The sequence below is a fragment of the Aplidium turbinatum genome, chromosome 2, assembly GCF_918807975.1.
Source record: "Aplidium turbinatum chromosome 2, kaAplTurb1.1, whole genome shotgun sequence".
Classification (NCBI taxonomy): domain Eukaryota; kingdom Metazoa; phylum Chordata; class Ascidiacea; order Aplousobranchia; family Polyclinidae; genus Aplidium; species Aplidium turbinatum.
Window position 1 is genome coordinate 52,346,367 of NC_137473.1, and position 20,638 is coordinate 52,367,004.

Below are 20,638 nucleotides of genomic sequence, written 5' to 3' on the forward strand. Positions count from 1 at the left end.
AGATCTAACTGTAGAAAATTTAGTAAAGTGAAAATTTCAAGAGAGAAAAGGTATTGTAGATTAGAAGTTTCACTTCAAAAAGTAGATGAGAGCCTGGGGCGAGTTTCCCGTGACAGTTGATTGGTTGGTTGGTTTTAAATATTTAGGCTATCCTCGGACTGACAAAGCCTTGATAGGTTATTCTTGGTAGTTTTGTATACTTGTCGAGGCTTTTGACGCAGGGCCGGTTACCAAGATTGGCAGAGTGAAGTTTCCTCTAGTTGAAACGTTGTTGCCGGGGTATTATTTTATCCACTACAAAGTGCTGTTGAATGAAGAGCTGATGCACTGTTCAAGCACACACCAAGAGAGCTGAACCAGAGCCGTGTGATCTTGAGTCTGGCAAGTAACTACTGCGCTAACAGAGCGGACTTTGACAAACTTTGCTTTGGTTTTGATGTTTTAAATTGCCAAGTAAGTAGCCTTGGCGATTGGCATGGCACGTATGCATAGGTAGGCAGGGCTGTTGATAGGATGATTTGGGACTAGTACCAATGAGATCCTCGTTACCAAAATCAAGACACTTCCAAGAAAAAATGCATCCAAAGAATATGTGGTGGTTTCGTCTAGTTCTTGGACCCCTTGGAAAAGTTACTGGCCCCTAGTTTCATCCTGGGTCTGGTCCAAAAGTACTCCCTATCAAGTATCAATGGTATACTGATTTGAAATATCTCTAGTACCTAGCACCAAATAGTAGGCTAGTACCAAATCAATGGTAGCCTACTAGCCTACACGTACAGGCCATGTTTTGTTTTTTTTGGTACCGGTAATGGTAACGGTTAAAGGTGACACCTCAAGATAAAAAATTAAGCTTGATTAGTAAATTTCATCGATGTTTTTTGCGAAGAGAGGTTTATATCGATTTTGCTATAGTGTCTTGTGTTTTGAAGCCTTTTAGAACATACAAAAGATCTAAAATGTCTTTTATAGCTTCGGTATGCCTTCTTTGCATTTCAGCAGTGGCATTTTGATACGAACTACAAGTAGACCTAATTAGACGTATGTAACACTAAAGAAAGATCTGCGTAGCCTTACATGTGTTATTTCCATGAAGCAACAAAAATTAGTAGAAGCGTAGAATGATGAATGACAACGACATCACCACGTCTTTTGCTTTGAACGCTTCACCAACAGACTCAACAACACTCCAGTACTTCACCGAAAACAATGCGTGGGCAAAGTACATATGCATTATCACACAGGAAATTTCTACTGCAGTGAACGTAATAGCCATCTGTGTGGGATTGTTGATCATTTTAGGTAAGTGGTAGTAGTACGCAATAGTGCGCATTCAGTACGTTAAATAACTTTACTTTTAACACTCATTACCTTATAATAAATGACAAGATAAACCTGTATTGCATAATGAATCTATTTTATCCTTTCTTAGGCGAGATTCACACCAAACTTACCAAACTGTCTTTAGCATACAAAAACGTCGCACCAAAAATGACGCATATTTGTTTCTTTTTCCATCTATTCCAGGATACAATTTCTGGTGTGAATGGTAAAAAAAAAAACATGCGCCATTTTTCGGGCAACGTTTTTGTATGCTGAAGACTGTTTTGTATGTTCGGTGTGAATTTCGCTTAAGATGCACAAATACAATCGATGCCATACTAATTGTGTGCAGTTGAGTTGACAAGCTTTGTACGGTCAGTGTTTCAGTTAAGTTAATGAACATTTATTGTAGGCCTATTAAAATTGATCTGAATTTATTCAGGAAACTCTTTGGTTTTGCTTGTGCTGTTCAAATATCCCAACAAACGTTTTACTCCGTTCAATTGGTTGTTGTGCCATCTAGCGGTGGCAGATTTAGCAATCGGAGTCACACTCTTTTGGTGGTTTGGTTTGGGAGAAATTTTAGGAGTTCCAGTTTCTTCATTTCAAAAAGTAAGATGTGCAAAATTACTTCTTGGCTTTGAATATCAACGCCATCTGCATGTTCAAGTGCTTGCTTATGTAACTTAGATTGTATGAATTCAATTCACTTTACCCACTCACTTGCTTTCTACTGTCGGCCTCGTTAGCGTAGTGGTTAAGCTTCGACTCAAGATTGCGAGGCACTGGTTCGGCTCTCGGGGTGTGCGCTTGAGCAACGCATTTTAAGACAGCAGCATTTAGTGGATGTAATAATTCCCTGGAAACAACACTGCAACAATAGGACTCTGTCAATCTCGGTAACCAGTCCTGCGTCAAAAGCCTCTAGTCTACAAGTACCAACTCAAAACTGCCAGGAATACCTTATCAAGGCTTTGTCAGTGGTCACAGCGGTAAACCATAATCTCTTCGTGGGAAAATTGTAACATAAGATTCCCAAATCCGTTCGTCTGCATGTAATGACCGAAAAATAAACACTCTTTCGAAACGTCTTTTCAAAAGTGTATTCCTGTAAAATTAGCCCGCGGCTATCGAAAATGGGACGCAACACCGTACGCCTCTAAAACTGTCACTACAGAACAGATTACTTGGATAAAAGACGGAAAATTTGTCCAGCTAGCAAGCACCAAGCAAACAGTTAAACTTGCGACTGACTTCCAACAAACAATTTTACGAATGACTAGAATAATTTGCAATATCTCAAATGCACGTAGACAGTAACTGTGACGCAATAATGAAAGACAATTATGAAGTCATTCAAACAGGTGTTCAAGTGGCTAATGCAATATTTCATCAGGTCTTACGACCGATGGTGCAATATTTGGACATTTTCTAGCAATTTCCATGACGTAAGATGCCAGCTAGGTTAAGTAGACCATAACGATTTTTATATGACGTTTGATTTGGTGAAAATTGTCGGGAACATAGCGGCCCCTAGTTATGACAGTCTGACATAGCATAACTAAAAAGAATTGACGACAATTGTGAGCCAATGAATAAAAACACACGATACACAAATTGTTTGAATCACTCACGTTTAAGTTAATACGTAAATACAAAGGGCATGCAAAGAATGAACAACAATACGGAATAATACACGACGATACATGAAATTGGTACCATAGGTACAGTACATGCTAAAATGACGCTATATACAATGGTTGCGATAATAACCGACTGTTCTGGGCTCAGACAAGGGTCGGCCACCGCAGACAAAACCAGGCTCAAACCGTAACACTTAGGTGTTCTTTACGGGGGCGAGGCATGAAATATCCCTCAACACGTAGTCTACTTTCACTTTCCCCGTACTCTCATCATAGTTGCAGACGGCAACTTTAGCTCTACGAACCACAGGCTTCCCTTTCCTAATTTGTGGGACCACCTCATGCACCCTTCCAAGTTGATACTTCCCACGTTTACCAATGTCTTGGAGAGAACCTACCACTACAAGTTGACCAGGCTCCAAATTCTCGGCCATTTTAACCATTTTTTCCGGCCCTGAAGCCCTGGCAAGTAAAAATCGATCCATTTACTCCAAAACTGCTGAGAAAGTGACAAATTGAACCGATAATCCCTTCTAAGATGCCGGGCCTCTCGAACTGACTTAGCCTCATCGTTACTGGGTCCCTCCCCAGAATGGCCTGCCCGACCGCAAAGAACGTCATCAGGCTTAAACTCAGTCGAGTCGACGGCGGTCGAGTCCCTGTCGCCACCGAGTGTAGACATATTAAATGTTGGGGCTAAATTTAACAATTAAAAAAATTACGTTACACAAACACACAAAATTAAGTTATAAGAAACTTAACTCCAAAGACCGTAAAATACAAAAAGAATTTAAATGCACGATACCGTAGTTGTACGGGTATATGAAGTCCTAAAGTCCACAAAACTTGCTTGGATTCTTCGACTTGAATCTTCAAGCACAGATCGATTGTCTTTAATCTTCTTTCTTGCCAATGAATGTCAAAGTTATTTTTCGTCAGTACCAAACTGACAAGAAATGTCTTTAATTTTCTTTTGCTTCTGTAGACTACCAACCAACAAGATCTTCTTTTATTATTTCTTTGCTTCTGTAGCCTACCAACCAACAAGATCTTCTTTTATTATTTTGCTTTAATTTCTTCTTGACCTACCAACTGACAAGAACTCGTCTTTTATTTTTTATGGTCACAGCGGTAAACCATAATCTCTTCGTGGGAAAATTGTAACATAAGATTCCCAAATCCGTTCGTCTGCATGTAATGACCGAAAAATAAACACTCTTTCGAAACGTCTTTTCAAAAGTGTATTCCTGTAAAATTAGCCCGCAGCTATCGAAAATGGGACGCAACACCGTACGCCTCTAAAACTGTCACTACAGAACAGATTACTTGGATAAAAGACGGAAAATTTGTCCAGCTAGCAAGCACCAAGCAAACAGTTAAACTTGCGACTGACTTCCAACAAACAATTTTACGAATGACTAGAATAATTTGCAATATCTCAAATGCACGTAGACAGTAACTGTGACACAATAATGAAAGACAATTATGAAGTCATTCAAACAGGTGTTCAAGCGGCTAATGCAATATTTCATCAGGTCTTACGACCGATGGTGCAATATTTGGACATTTTCTAGCAATTTCCATGACGTAAGATGCCAGCTAGGTTAAGTAGACCATAACGGTTTTTATATGACGTTTGATTTGGTGAAAATTGTCGGGAACAGTCAGTCCGAGGCTAAAGATTCAAAACCAACCAATCTTTCTCTGTCATTGAAGAACTTTGTTATGGGGTTACGGATGATTAGATGATAGCTCATAGTCTTTTATCACCACCATGGTAGTCTCGTGATTTTAATATTATGTGATTGTATTGTTTTGATAGTATAATATAAACATATAAATTAAACAGGCCTACCGTATACTCAAAAATAAAACAGTTGTCATATTTGGAACTGAAAATAGGTTTTAAAAATCAAAATTATTTAAACTTTGAAACGTTTTAACAATAACCTAGCTCCAAGCTGTAATAAACTCAGCAAGTCTGGACAAAAACGTACAACAAAATACTTTATTAACACCATCCCTAGGTTTATGTCGATTTATAACTTCTCTGATCTTTTAAATGCAGGTAATCTTTTATGGAATCAGCATCGTTGCAGTTATTGCATCAATAGAAGGACTTTTGGTTATAGCACTTGATCGCTACTTATTGATTTTACAACAAGCAAAGTAAGCTTTTCTTCTATCACTTAGCTTTGTTACTTTGCTAATTAATACTTTTTATGCCACAAGAGAGCCACAGGGGCTGAAGCTACTCTACAAATTGGTCCAGCTACAACATATAACCTTTTGTGTTTTATATTATATTTTTGCATTTTAATCGAAACTCCTTTACAGCGATTTGCATTATTTAAAAAGAATGCAGTGTTCATTGTCATTATTTATACTAAAAAAAAGCTATTTTTATTGCGATCCAAGGAAAAAAATTCCACTACTAAAATAAAATATTTGAAAAACCGCAAGGATTTTCCAGCAATTTTATTATGAGATCTTCATGGACGGCGAAAATCCTTGATTAAGTTAACTTTTTGTATTCTAAAAACCTGATTTTTAAATCTTTTCCGAATCTTTGAAGAATAAAACGATTGTTGAATAAAGAAAGTGGCCGTATGAAATGAACGCAAGCTTATGACGTTTATTAGATTGAACCATGGCCAGTAATTGGCCACCTGGTAGCCATGATTGAACTAAATTTTATTAGCAAAAAATAGTGATGTTTTATTTTCTCGCCCAAACTCGACGCAATGCCAAATCAGTGGTATTAGTTTAATTGGTACAGTAGCCTAAGGTACCATACGTATCTTCAGCGCCGTTGGGTAACTTGGCCCACGCCAATGAGATCCTTGGGTTTCAACTTAAGACAATTGTAAAAAAACGCCCTGGTCTGCATATCAAAAAAATAAGCCGTGATTTCTTCAAGCTCTTTAACTTTATAAAATGATACTGAATATTCTTGCTTTACACTTAACAAAGGAATCAATTCAGAACAGCCTGTAATGGTGTAGGCTCTTGCTCCTCCATACCAGGGGTCCGCAAATACTTGTTGTCGCGACCCAAACGCGACCAAAAACAATCGTTAGAAATCTTCGCGACCCAAACGTTTCAGAAGCATATAATTTTGCACAAAATCCTTTGCAATTTAATATATCAATTTCAATAGGCTACGGTCGTTCCGGCTTCGGACCAACATCGCTACACGCCCACATCGGGACCGGATGATTTTGGTCCGGATGATTTTTTAAAAGACCGGATGATTTTGGGCTTATCAAGCGGGTGACATTTTTTTACCACTCCTATACCTTCAGTAATTCCGGAATGGACCAAATTTGGCTTAATACGTGGGTGGACCTATTAACCGTGCGCGTCGTCGTCGTGTACGCCTCTGGAGCCGAGAGTCTATTCTTTTACCACCCCAGACTCAAGATGTTCCCGGACTACACTGGAAGGCTACTAGAGAGCAGACAGTCTTTGGTTTCATCATTCATGACGCGTAGACCTTCTACTCCGGTAGTTGGCTTGAAGATGGTACAGTCATTGATGATGTGGTCTGCGGTCTGTTCCTTGGCACCACATTCACAGGAGGAGGAAGAGGCCATTTCCGATTGGTGCATGGTTGAGCGGAAAAGCCCGACGCCCGTACGAAGACGATTGAGGCGCACCCGTACCTGTTTTTGTAGTGTCAGGCCGATGGGGCATGTGTCGGCGTCGGAGATGAACGAGTGGAGTCTGGTGGTACTTGACTTCCATTTATGGTCCGCCCAAGTAGCCGCTGAGATGTCTTGTTCATCAGTTTCATTGATCAGGCGTTGAGCGGCTGGCACGAATGGGTGTCTTGATTTCAGCCGACGGGGTGCTCGTTTTGGGGAGCAGAGATCTTGTGGTGGAGAAGATGGTTAGGTTCCAGTTCCCGTCGGCCAAGAGACAAAGTGGCTTCTTTGCGACGAAACTCAGCGGGTTGGATGCCAGCGAAAATGGGAAAATTGTCCAATGGTGTTGGACGCAGGCATTCGGTCAGTGTGTGCAGGGCGCTGTTTATGGCAGTGTCGATGTTAATGTTATGGTAGTGAGCACTGCGGTACCAAACAGGTGCACAGTACTCTAGTGGAGAGTAGACAAGAGCTAAAGCTGCTATCCACAAAGTGTCAGCCCTTGCTCCCCAGCTGAGCCTGCCAAGCGCTTGAGTAGCCCAGCTCGGAATGTCAGTTTCTTGCGCAGTGACACCAAATGGTGGCGGTGGTATGTAAGCGATCTGTCTAGTGTCAACTTTCTCGCAATGCAGGATAAAGATAAACAAAACAAAACAAAAACAAAACAAAAACACAAGATATTTTGGTTCGGAGCAGAAGGACAGAGGTTTTCCATTGTTCTGAACATGTAGCTCACGATCAGCTTCCCGATTGTGTAGGTGGAAAGCTGCTGCCACAGTTTTGGTTTCGCTGGGTTTCAGCTGTCAGTTTCAGCTGCGCTGGGTTTCAGCTGTCGATTGGCTGATGACCTCATGCCCAAACATATAGTCCGGAAGAAAGCTCATACGACGAAGAAGAAGCTGCCAGTTCTGGAGATAAGCTGAGAGAGTTTTCATGTCCTGAATCAAGGTGTCTTCTAGGTTTTATAACCGTGGGCTTAATAAGCAGGGACTACTGTAGGCCCACTACAATCGAAAGTATAAATTTTCTTGTACAAAATTGTACGAAACTCAGCACATCAAAGATTGTATGATTGTATTTATTTTTTCCATACAAGTTATATTTATAGTAAGTTTAAACCGTTTTGCGACCCACTGTGGATGGTCTCGCGAACCAAATTTGGGTCGCCCCCACTATTTGCGGATCCCTGCTCCATACGACTACGCTGCCGCTGTCTGCTTTATAAAACGTTGGGGGCAACTCAAGGGATACGGCGCTACATTTAAACACGTCATGATTATCATTTATTATTGTATCCAACTAATCCTTTGTACAACAAATATTTGTAACAGATATATGGAGTTTTTGACTCGACAAAGGCTTGGATTTCTAATCGTTATGATGTGGCTAATTCCATTCTTCTTGGAGTTATTTGCTCCAATGTTCGGATGGTCATGCGTCGAACGATGTGACTGCAGGTACTTTATATGTTTAAAAGTGTCTAAACCAATATTATGAGTCCGTATTAGTCAATGACGGGTCCAGGATGAGGTGATTGCGGGCAATCTCTCTCCTGAAACCCAGAAAAGGAACTATGTTTACGGTGTGTAAGGCGACCAAACCGTAAGGCTAATCTATAGATCCGTTCTCGACGTCTGCGCTTCAAATCCTCTACAAAGCATGTCAAACAAACGGTGTTTTCTTGGTATGAGAATTGAGGACAGTGGATGCAGTTTCAAACAATCAATCTATCGTTCATTTTTACAGTTCAAAAGATAATAATAATACAGTATAAGATAATAATAATAGGCTAGATATAGATCATAAAATATAGAGTCTACAGTAGTAATCATATTTTGTTCTTCAACCGCTGCAATTAGGCTGCAACCCAGCAAACATTGTACCTCGGCCCAACGTAGCGTGTCTGTTGGTAAAATAGTGATCCTCCGTTGACCCAACGTATCTTGCTCCATTTGTTGCAGTTGGGCCAACTTATTTTAAAATCTTTGGGCCAACGTAAAAAAATTGAGGGTTACCGTAGTTCGCCGCAAATAATGACGTTTGCCCAACGTTCTGTAGCCTACAACTGCACACCAACATTGGCAAGAACGACTTAATAATTCTAACTTTTTTTGCATTTTCATTGTCTCATTACTATTGTAAAAGAAATATACCATAAAGCAAACTTAAACAATTCTTCGAAGGTATCTTCAATTAAAATATTCCAAAAGTAGGCAAAACTACACTACCCTCAGCCAACCTGAACAACCGTCAGCCAACGTTGGGCCAAGGAAAATGTTTACTGGGAATACAACAGAAAGCTGAAATCAGCGAAGGTAGCCTACTATATAGACCAGTGGTTCTTAATCTTTTTGCCTTGGCAGACCCCTTTTATTACTTTCGAAGCTGTCGCTGACTCCTGTCTAATTTTTATCTAAAATTTTGGTAATTTGCTGTCCTAACGGAATCAAATATCAAAAATCAAATAGCAGTTATGACGATTGATGACATTGACGAAGTTAGGTTATGAGCCAGAGATGGAGGAACCACGTGGGCCTCGTGGGCCTGGGCCCACCTACTTTATTTTCTGGGTGGGCCTGGCCCACCCACTTTTGAAAGCCAAATTTTTTTGAAAAGGTAGCGAAAACGGCAAATTAGAGAAGCAGTTCCAAAAAAAGCTCTCCACTCATTTGATACACACTAGTTTGATTACACAAGCCAACAAAAAAAATTTGGCACAAAAGGTGAGAGTCATTTTAGAGTATTTCAGGGCCCCTGATTCCAAAAATGCACTTAGTTTTTTCGAATTTTCGAAACTACCAGAAATTGAATTTCGAACCAAGATTACGTTCTTCCGTAACAAGGATAAAATTTTAAGCAGCTACTTTTTTGAAGAACACAACTTTGTATTCTGTAATTATATAAATGGCCTTCGTACCTCGATGGGTGTTGCTCAGTATAGTAGGCCTACCATAATAAAGAATTGCGTTTGTTCATCGATGGCTTTGTTTTGCTTATTCGTCTAGAATCTAGATTGTTAAGCAAAACAATGTATGTATTTTGTTGTTTGTACTTAGTAGCTTAGTTAGTAAGTCTGATACTGTTGAAATCAACAAATATATTAACGAAAAGCACAAGTTATATATTCTACATCTTAATTGTATCCTAAGGCTTGCTTCATGTCGTATTTTGACTGTTACTAGGCCAGTAAACGTTAAATAGCCGTTTGTTTGGGTTGTAATCAACGTGATTGGTTCCACATAGCGTTTATACAACTCAGAAATGTGCCTGGGATCAGTTTTGTCTATGTAATAAACGACACGATGTTAAATCTATAGGGGCTCAAAATTGCAAAAAAAATGTTTTTGTCTATAGTCTATCTCAAAAACTAGAGCCAATTCGAAAAAAAACAAGTGCATTTTCGGAATCAGGGCCTCGAAATACCCTAAAATGACTCTCAAATGCCGTGCCTTATTTAATTTTTTTTTTTTATTGGCCTGTGTTATCTTTGATAGCTCAATGATGAAATCTAATCTTTAAAATTTTCTGTTGAGCCCACTATTGATGGGCAGCACGTGTGGGTGTGGTTGCGTGTGATTGGTGGAGCAATCAGAATTATTGTTCTTTATGGTGAAAAACAATGATATCATGACATATTATGCAGTGCATGCACGTAGGCTGTATAATGCTGCAGATTATTTCTCCCAGGTTGATATTATAACTGTGCGTGTATTTTTCCTTTTTATTTGTGTGTACATCGCCATAGTTTGTACACTACAGTGCTATAGAGCAATTTAACAATTTTGTAATTTGTTTGGCCAAAACGGGCCTAAAAACGGAAACTTTTTGCTGGTTGGCACAAAAGGCAATCATGTAACCTAAACACAATGTATAAACGATTTGAAGCATTAGGAATGCAGCAATGCTATGGGGGGTCTGGGGGCTTCGCCCCCCAGAAATTTGATTAACTTTGACTGCTACGCCTTTGGGCCCACCTAATTTTAAAATGGTTCCTCCATCCCTGTTATGAGCTATATGTTGGCAAATAGGATAAAAAATCAGTAATCCATATGCTGATTTAAAGTTTTTCTTTAAATTTTATCAAAAATTGATAGAATTTTTGCGATCGTTAAGAAGAATTTCTCCCTTTTTTCATTTGTAATCAATATTTCGTTGTAATCACAATCATGGCAAAATTGTGAGTGCTGATAGATTGCTATTCATTACTAAGTTAAGCATTGATCAATTATCCGCTGTCTCAAAAGAATTAAGTTGAACATAGCCAATATAACCTTATTGAAAGATCTAACTCTTTGATATGACTTTTTTAGTTAGGAATCCAGCCCTTTGTTCGATGTCCTTTGAGGTGTCAAACAACGTACCGGTGCATTGCTACGCATAGTTTGAGAATCACTGAAATACACAATTAAAGCACAATCAATTATTAAATTTTGTAAATTATCAATTATCCTACAAACTCAGAAACTTTTTCGGACCCCTTAAAATTGCTTCGCGGATCCCCTGTTGAGAAACACTACCATACAATAATAAGGCTATGACTATATACCGTATTTACTTGATTGTAAGCCGTGGCTTATAAAGTTTTTTTTCCATCATGTTTGCGGCTTAAATTCAAGGGCGGCTTACAATCAAAGGCGGCTAACATTTTTTCTTTTTTTGTTTTTGCCTTTTTCCTTGTCGACTTTGCCATAGATGTTTTGCCGTATACTGCGTTGTCTGATGCCGACAATTGTAAAGATGTGACGTGCATTTTAAATTGTCACATGCATTTATGACGTGCATTCGAAAGAAAAAAAAGAGTTGTCAGTTTTATTTATGGTACTTAACAGTAAACAGTTTCAGCTTTGCGTGTAAACAGTATTTGCGGCGTACATTCAAGGGCGGCTTACATTAAATTTTTAACACTATCACATGCGGATTACAATCAAGCGCGGCTTACAATCAAGTAAATACGGTAGTCATCGAGTCAGCCATTTCCATTTTGGCATGCCATTATGAGTGGGTGCATCAGCAACGAATCTTTAGCCTCTCATAAGTTAATCTAGACTCAGTTTATCGGTGAATTAATAATCAGGAGCTTTAATAAGAGGATTATGACTAGTGCATTAAGAAATAAAGAATCTTTTACCAGTCAGCAGTTGTGAACTGAGCAAATGACAACTAAGTTAACAACATTTCAGCAAGTGCCTGAAGTTGGCAAATGATAAAACTGAATAAGTAACAAGTCAGAATATTCAGTGTAGCAAGCGATGACCAAGCAATTAAGTTCGATCCTAGCTGAAAATCTCATTTGCTGACTCGGACAGTAGCTGATTGATTGATTGAATTTTTATTCTCGGACTTTGAAAGCTTCTTGCAGAGCTTAATCATGGCAGTTTCGCATACTTGTAGAGGCTTTGAATCACTGACGCAGGCCAGGTCATCGAGATTTACAGAGTGAAGTTTCCGATTGTTGAAGTGTTGTTGCCGGGGAATTATTCCATTCATTAGATGCTGCTGAATGGAGAGCAGTCCTGCGTTGCTCAAGCGCACACCCCAGGAGTCGAACCAGCACAGCTTGATCTTGAAGCTTCTTTATTCTAGAAGCTTTTTTGTCGCTAACCAACTGAACTATACGGCCGGCCTTGAGTTCTCGCATGCCGAGTGGTGCAACAACAGAAAAAAAGTCGACGGAATAAGCGGCTTTATCGGCAGATTTACTTAATAGTTAACCCATTGTTGGTGCGTCCAGAAGTGCCTTGTCAAGGATACAGTCGCATGCTCTTGGGTGGTGTCGAACCGGCGCCTCATCAAGTGTTGTATACCAACGCCCTCACCACTCGGCTATGCAGCAGGCACATATTGTGAATGATCTGCTGCATGAACTAGCTAGGCTGCGAGAGTGGCTGTCCGATATTCAAAAGGACGTAGGTTCGAAAATTGCTAAAAGAATTCGTTTATTTTGTCTTGACAATTGCATCCATAAAAAAGAACAGGAATCAAGTCCTTGCCTTTTTCTTAGCCAATTTTTTGAAACCAGGTAGGCTATAATGCTCAAAAAAACATTGAATTAAAATTGTACTTGTTTGTAAATGTAGGCTGTATTGATTCTACTTAATATTTTTATGCATTTAGAATTCACAACATTGCGCCTGACGACGTCTATTGCTTTGGAAAAGAATGCTCACAAATCCTACCACCTCTTACCAAACACCAAATGTTCATTTCCAGCGTTGTTTCAGTAATGATACTTTTTGCTACTCTTGCCTTGTACATACGCATTTTTGTAAGCGTGTGGAAAAAGTCCAAGAAGCTGAAAGAAGTCAAATCGTCACATAGAACTCCATCACATTCAAAAAGTGATTTTACATCTCTAGAATTACAGCAAAGCAATTCAGTCAAAAAGGGTAGACCCAATAACTTGAATACAATAAATATTTCAATGTTTTCTATACGTGGAAAATGGAGACATGAACATTTAACAGGCAAAGTGCAAGTAAATCCAGAAGCGACTGTTAAAAAGCGACCTTACTTTACCCATGAAACTTTTCAAGTGCCAAACCAGGAACTTCTTAAGAATGATAGAAAATTAAACTGTGAAGAAGCTCTTACTGACAAAGCGAAAGTTAACAAAAATAGGGCCACAAAGTTTTGTTGCATGAATTCCTTTCGTCATGAAACCTTGCAAAGAAAAATTTCTCGACAGGACTTCGCTAGTCAAGGAAGCGGTGCCAGTGTTTCAACAATCACAACGGTTCTTTCTGCTTGTGATACATCTCCGATAGTAGATGATGTGTTTAGCAATGATGACAAGAAAAAAATTGAAGAAGATTTAATTTTTCATCGAACCCATCAAGTTATAACTATGGCCAGACAACCCAAAGTATTGCAAACATGCCAAAGTCGAGTTTCATCCAGTAATCTCACTTCGGTGTCTCGAACTGCACTAAAGCGAGGAAATCAACTCAAACGGAAGACCCGTAGATCAAAAACAAGTCTTAAAAAAGACATGGTTGTTATGAGATCAATGTGTGTTATTCTTGCTGTCTTTGTGATTACAACAGCTCCTTTAATGATCTTTCTCATCTACACATTTTTCAACAACGACAGAAATTTGAAAGAAATCTTCAACTTACTTCTCCAGGTTTGTCATAACAGCATAAATCTGAAAATCATTCGACATGTCATTGAAAAACTGTGTTGTTTATATGTTGCTTATATTAGTAGCGTGGAAAGGCAAATTGCCCTGACAGTCCAGCAAAGAGTCCAGAAGAACCTATGAGTGCTTCATTGTTGACAAATGAGCATCTGTTAAGTGTCTTCCTGAAGAACTAGGCAAATAAAACCGAAAACATATTCTTTCGTGTGTTTTATAGTTTAATGCAACATATTTACTGCGATTTATTACCCAATCCAGGCCTATTTTCGATGAATAACCGCTTGCAGTAACGAATTGCATTCCCTTAATTATTGAGGCTTTAAAGTAGCATAGATTTACACTCTACACTACAGCCTTAAGCACTAAGGTTTACAATTTGAAGTGTGGTAGCCTACTGTGCGCTTGTAGTAAAACCGTTAACTCTTAATTATAGTAGCCTACTGTATTCACTTGAACCAATAATTATTAAGCTACCCTTAAAGTTTGCCACCCCGACCCCGTACGCGTTATGAGCTGAACAACTTTATGTTTGTTGGTATTTTTTTGACATCGGTAGCGTAGGCTATATTGTAGTCAGAGTGTCAAGTAGCCTATATTTCTTTCCAAACTACTATATCATTGGCCATTATTTGGTAAAAATGAGGGACTTTTTGTTTGTTATTTGTAATTATTTAAAATTTAATCCAAATTATGAGCTCAGTGGCGAAATGGACGATACCTAGAAAAATACTTCATGTAGGCTACCGTAGGCCTATTGGATATTGTTTAAAACTCATAGCCTACCCTAACTTGGCTAATGTGATGTCTTTAGCTTTAGCTAAGCTAATATCATAAACACGGCTTTTTTCTTGCAGCTTACAACTGTTAACTCACTTCTTAATCCAATTTTGTATTTTTGGAGACTTCCCAAGATGAACGAAAAAATGTTGAAACTTGTGCACGTCCAGTGCTGGAGAAATAAGTGGAAAATCAAATTGACTTCGTGTCGCAGCAAAACTCTTCAGATTTCATCAGTTAGCGTTGCTGAACCAAGCAAGCCGAGTCGGGAAAGCCATGCTTCGAATTATGAGGAAAAAGCGCTCTGAATTCTATAAAATGAGGAGTAGTGTTTCAAAAAGGCTGTTGCGCTCAGGGCTGTAGAGTCAGACAAAAATTATACGACTTCGACTTCTGGATTTATAACTGGCAGAATCCGACTTCATTGTTGCCAGATTTGTTTTAATTTTTTTTTGTCCTTTTTCATTTAAAAAAAATTTAGATTCACTTGAGTTAGATTGAAATTGAAACGGTAACTTTTACTAAAACTGACAAGAACAAACACTTCGACTACAACTCCACAGCCTTGGCTTGTGTTAATCGAGATAAACCAGCCTAAGTGAATAAAATTTGCTTAGATCTTTCATGGCCACCTGGAGATGTTGCCTGATTTGTCACATTTTGCAGATTTTGATTACAGCTACTGTTAGTGTTTGACTAAATTTTTCTGAGATTATTTTACTTTTTGCTGTCTCCTAATGATATAAAAGCTTTTTGTTGGCTTGGGGAAGCAATAACAAATGAGAAAAAGTAAGTTGAAAAACGCTGAATCAGACTGTTATTGAAAAATTAACAGTCTGACTAAAATCTTCGAATTCAAATTTTCTTTGTTTTTCAACATCTGAGGATGTTAAAACCTATTGTGTCATCTGGGGAAAACAGTAAAGAAAGCGTAAAAATATAATTTTTAGAAAAATTTATTTAAACATTCGACCAAAGTTGGAAAAATCTGGAATTTTTTGCAAAATGTGACAAATCAGGCCGTATCTTTAGGTGGCCATGGATCTTTCTACAATGGGTAGGCACTTTAACATGCAGATATCCAATCCAGCACGAACCAATCAGAAGCTACGCTGTTCATGACGTCATCAAGATTGCGTTTGGGAAGAATAAAGGAAAAACGCAAATTCTAGCTAAATTTAATCATCGCTTTGCCATCGGTTGGCTTGGCGCATTGGGTTAGGGCGGTAGTAGTCATTACACTGTCGTGGGTGTGATTCCCACCTCTGCTATAGCTCTTTTTTCTTCTGTAATTACCAAACAAAGTTCAAAGTAATAATTAATTCTCTGGCTGAATGCTGGAATGGTCACAATAGCAGATAACGTAGATAACGTACAGATAACGTAGCATCTCATTGGTTCGTGGTTGGATTGGATACGCGCGTGGATTATTAGAAATCTGCTTGTTAAAGTGCCTACCTCTACAATGAGCCAAATCGTATGGTTTTTGAACTCCAAACTCAAAAATTTTAGCTTTCAAATAAATGGGAGCAAAATAATAGCTATCTGAGGCAAAACTCTCATCAAAAATATTACAATTTTTTAATTCTGATATTCACTGATATCACTATATTCGCTGATATCACTGATATTCGCTATATTCACTGATATAGTGATATCACTGATATTCACACAAAATCTACAACTGTGGGCTATCCATTTCTACACCCAGCTTTGTTCACAACTGTAAATGCCTTGCTTTTACAACCGCAGTAACTTTTTTGGTGCTGTGGCGTAGTTTTCCAGTTGTGAAATTGCCATAGTTTGTAGGTGACCGAAACTTGCCTTAAAACACTCAAACAGCATCAGTTCGGAAACAGATTTTGATACGTCTAACGTCCACGATGCAAAAGAATCCTCTTTAATATGAAATAAAGTGATTGACAGTTCATAGACCTAATCTGGTAGTCAAAGTGACCTTTTAGTATAGGCTACTTAATTACTGTTAAAATTAAGTTTTTATCATTGTTGTTGTTTCGTATGACGCTATTTTATTACAAGTTTAAGGAGTTTTTGTTTAGTCAATCCATGAGAATGTTGTCGCACTTGTGCTTTGTAAGCACAATGGTTGCGCGTTCGACTAAAGATCACGCGGTGCTGGTTCTGCTCTCGGGCGGTTTGCGCTTGAGCAACACATTTTAGAACCGCTCTTCATTCAGCAGCACGTAGTGGATAAAATAATTCCCCGGCAACAATATTTCAACAATGGGAAGCTTTACTCTGTCAATCGTGGTAACCGGCCCTGCATCAAAAGCCTCTACAAGTATGAGAAACTACCAGAAATGAACTATCAAGGCTTTGTCAGTCTAAGGATAAAAATTCAAAACCAAAGCAAGTCTGATAACTTCTGGATTGTTGTATTTTAAGAAGTTAGTAGGAAGTCAATACTCACAAGTTGTTCACTACAACAAGTAGCTTCGGCAACTCCAAAACATGGAAAAAAGAAATCCAAAACATGGGGACGGGGGATTCAAAACATGGGTATAAGAAATCGAAAGCATGGGCATAGAAGATTCAAATTATGAACATAATAGGGGGTCCAAAACATGGGGACGGGGGGTCCAAAACATGGGCATAGAAATGTCCAAAATTTGGGAATTATAGATCAAAAACATAGGCACAAAAGATCTAAAACATGTGAACGAAATGAAAACATGGACATATATAACCCAAAACATGGGCTTCAAAGATTCAAAACTTTGATATAAGAGATCCAAAATAAATCAAATATAGTTATTAATCTCTAATAATAACTATATTTGATTTAATTTGCTCTGCTTGGCTTTTTGCTTGGCATTGAGCACTTTTTGTAGTATTAATAGCATTTTATGTAGAGATCCAAAATATGTGCATAACTGATCCAAAGCATAGGCATAGGAAGTTCAAAACATGGACATGATAAATACAGGGATAAATAGATCCAAAAGTTTAATAGTTTATAACAGGTCAAAAACATGGACAGAAGAGATCCAAACCATTGGCATAAGAGGTCCAAAACATGGTCATAAAAGATCCAAACATTAGCAAAATATATTCAAAACAAAATAGGAGATTTAAAACATGATTATAGAAGATCCAAAACTTGGAAAATAAAGATCAAAAACATGGGCACAAGTGATTCCAAACATGGACACTACATGAAAACATAAGCATGGGAAATTCACAACATTGATATAAGAGATCCAAAACAGGGGCATAAAAGATCCAAAACCTGGGTATAAAAAATCCTATAGCCTGCATGGACATAGTGATCCAAAATATGTCCATTAGAGATCCAAAACTTTGGCATAGGAGATCCGAAACTCATGTAGGTAGGTCAGAGATCTAAAATATGGGCAGGCTACAAGAGGTTCAATACATGAGTAGAAGAGATCTAAAATATGGGCATAGAAAATCCATAGCATGGGTACAAGAAATGCAAAGCCGTTAGCTCAGTGGTTAAGCGCCCGACTCAAGATCACGCGGCGCTGGTTCGACTCTCTGGGTGTGCGCTTGAGCAACACATTTTAAGAACTGTTTTCCATTCAGCAGTAGCCTATCTATACTAGATGGAATAATTCCATGGGCATTAATTTGGGCATTAGATATCCAAAGCATCGGCATGGGAAATCCAAAGCATGGGTATGGGAAATCCAAAGCATGGGAACAAATGATCCAAAACAATTGCCTAGCCCTACAACATTTAATAGAGATGGGTTGTAGCGCATGCGGCTTTTCTTATGTTTCTTTGCGTCTTATTGTCGTTGCGAAACCTGGAGGCCTTTTTAGTCCCTGCGGATCTGCTATAAAAATTTGTGCGTCTCTTTAAGAATTTTTGCCGTTTATTAGGGATTTGAAACGCTAACAGTAGTTGTGCGCTCTCTTGCAATCGGCATAGCCTATGCGTAGTTTTACGTCTTTTTAGCGTTGTGCATTGCCGCATGCCACATTAGGGTAATGCATTGCTTTCTAATCACACTGAGTTTTTTTTAAATTAACCCGTCTAGGATCAGACAAAAGACCAGTAGCCTATGGTTTTTCACAGTCATTGGGAGTGCCCATATTTTAGATCCCCTATGCCCATGGTTTTGAAATCTTTTGCCAATGTTTTAAATTGCTTGTGGCCATGTTTTAAATGTCGTATGCTTAATGCTTATGTTTTGGATCTTTCAAGCTAATTGTAGCGGCCGTCGAATAGTCTCTAAAGCATCCGGCCATACTGTAGCTGTAACTGTTACAGCAACATTCCGAGTAGGCTACAAGCTCGGTAGTGGAGATGATCTGAGAATGCTATCTTGGTTTCAACAAGTAAGTTATGAGTTTATTGCAAAGAAAAAAACAAACCACTAGATCAAAAACGTTGCAGCTAAATAATGCCTAGTTTCTGTAGCGCACCCAGCATGGGGCTAAGGGTGCTCAAGCCCCCCCCCAAACCCGCCACTAAAAAAAAAAGTTTTTGTATGCTTCTCATTTATAAATTTTGCTTACAGGTTAGGTATGAATAAGACACAACAATACAACAGGGCTGAGCATTGTAACAATATATTTTACATAATAACTTGCAAATAGTTTTAAAAGTTGAACGTTTTCTGTTTAACTTAAGCCCTCATCAGGAATCTGAAAATATTTATAAAAATGCAATAAATTTCAACTTCTTGAAGGTAAAATTACATTAAGAAAAGGCAACTACATAAATAACTACGAAAAAATTTGCTCCACAGGGAAGCTGATACAATGATACATCAAGTAAATGTTGAAGACAATGGACTCGCCTCCAGCAAATAATTGTTTGTTTAAATTTGAGTTATATGGACGACAAATGGCTCCTCGTGCCCCATCCTGTGAGTATCACCTGCTTTCAACCAGATGAGAAACGAAATTTGTCAACAAAGAGCCTCCACCCGGACGGCACAGCTGCAAGGGGCAATTGATAAGTTCAGACGCCCCACCATTCTGCAGCTCAACATAGAAGGCTACACAACAAGCAAGACCAAAGTTGTGGAGCAGCTTGCCCATACCAACCGGGCACTCGTCATCCTCCTCCAGGAGACCCACTGCACTTCTGCAGATAGGCTAGCTATTCCCAACTACACGCTAGCCGGGTCTACCTTAAGCAGGAAGCACGGCATTGCCACGTTTGTGCATGAGAGCCTGAAGTGGACGTTTGTCGACCAATCTCCAACTGATGCCGAGATTGAGTGGGAGTGCATATGTATCAATAGCGTTTGTTGGTTTCATAATCTCATGCTCAGTTTTGATTTAATCATAATTGTTTATGCCTGCTTTCTGACCCTTTACGAAGCCCTTGTTTACATGGCAAGTTTCGGTCGACTGCGTTGCCCTTCCCAAAATAGGCTTCATGCACATTCCCGGATGTTGTCACCGCGATGACGTTGATTTTTGATGGCGAGGCGGAAGATTCGAAAGCAGTTTTATTTAGGGTTTGAATATTTATTATCGTGGAAGTCATACAGTATGTAAGTACACTCTTAAACTAACTTAATGTTTATTTTTCTATTCTTTGAAAGGGATCAGTAACTAATTGATATCGGATTTGTATCATACTGAAAGATCAATGTAGATGTAATTGCCTACTGGATTTGTGAAACCTAAATGGCTGCTGGTGCTACTGCTCAGTAAATCTTTTATCCCTTTTCTCTGCTATACCTCTATGCTGGCCTAGTCCATTACTAGCGCTCAGTTTATAAATTCGTGACTTTGGATGGTGCTTAACTAGCCCTCTTATTCCACGCCCTGCAAGCTCCCTGGTCTCAGTGGGGCTAAGCCCTGTTTTCTAGGTTTTGCTGTGTGTTGGGTCCCCTTTATTGTATTCTCTCTGTTTAATGTATGTGCGGTCCGCATAACAACTATTGGTCGCCAAATAGAATCAGTAACTCAACCTGTGGTGGTTACATCATATCAATTAATGATTTCTTGCGTAGTATCTTTGTAGGCTACGGTACGATTGATTCGTGAATGTGTGTAGTGGCTGCCCTTGCTGTGTGAGTTGAATGTCAGTCATTGAATTTCCTGTGTGAGGTTGCAGTAGTCTAGTTCGGTTAATTGTGGCTGAATGCGCATTAATTGATTCTACT

At 38.9% G+C, this 20,638-nt stretch overlaps 1 protein-coding gene across 1 annotated transcript; it reads left to right on the plus strand.

The window, feature by feature from the left end:
• The first annotated feature begins 1,121 nt into the window (after positions 1-1,121).
• On the plus strand, positions 1,122-14,897 carry LOC145764403 (uncharacterized). Its single transcript, XM_082576019.1, has 6 exons — positions 1,122-1,299; positions 1,763-1,932; positions 5,032-5,132; positions 7,942-8,067; positions 12,725-13,733; positions 14,603-14,897. The coding sequence occupies exons 1-6, from the start codon at positions 1,122-1,124 to the stop codon at positions 14,831-14,833; spliced, it is 1,815 nt and encodes a 604-aa protein (XP_082432145.1). The 3' UTR covers positions 14,834-14,897.
• The last annotated feature ends 5,741 nt before the right edge of the window (positions 14,898-20,638 follow it).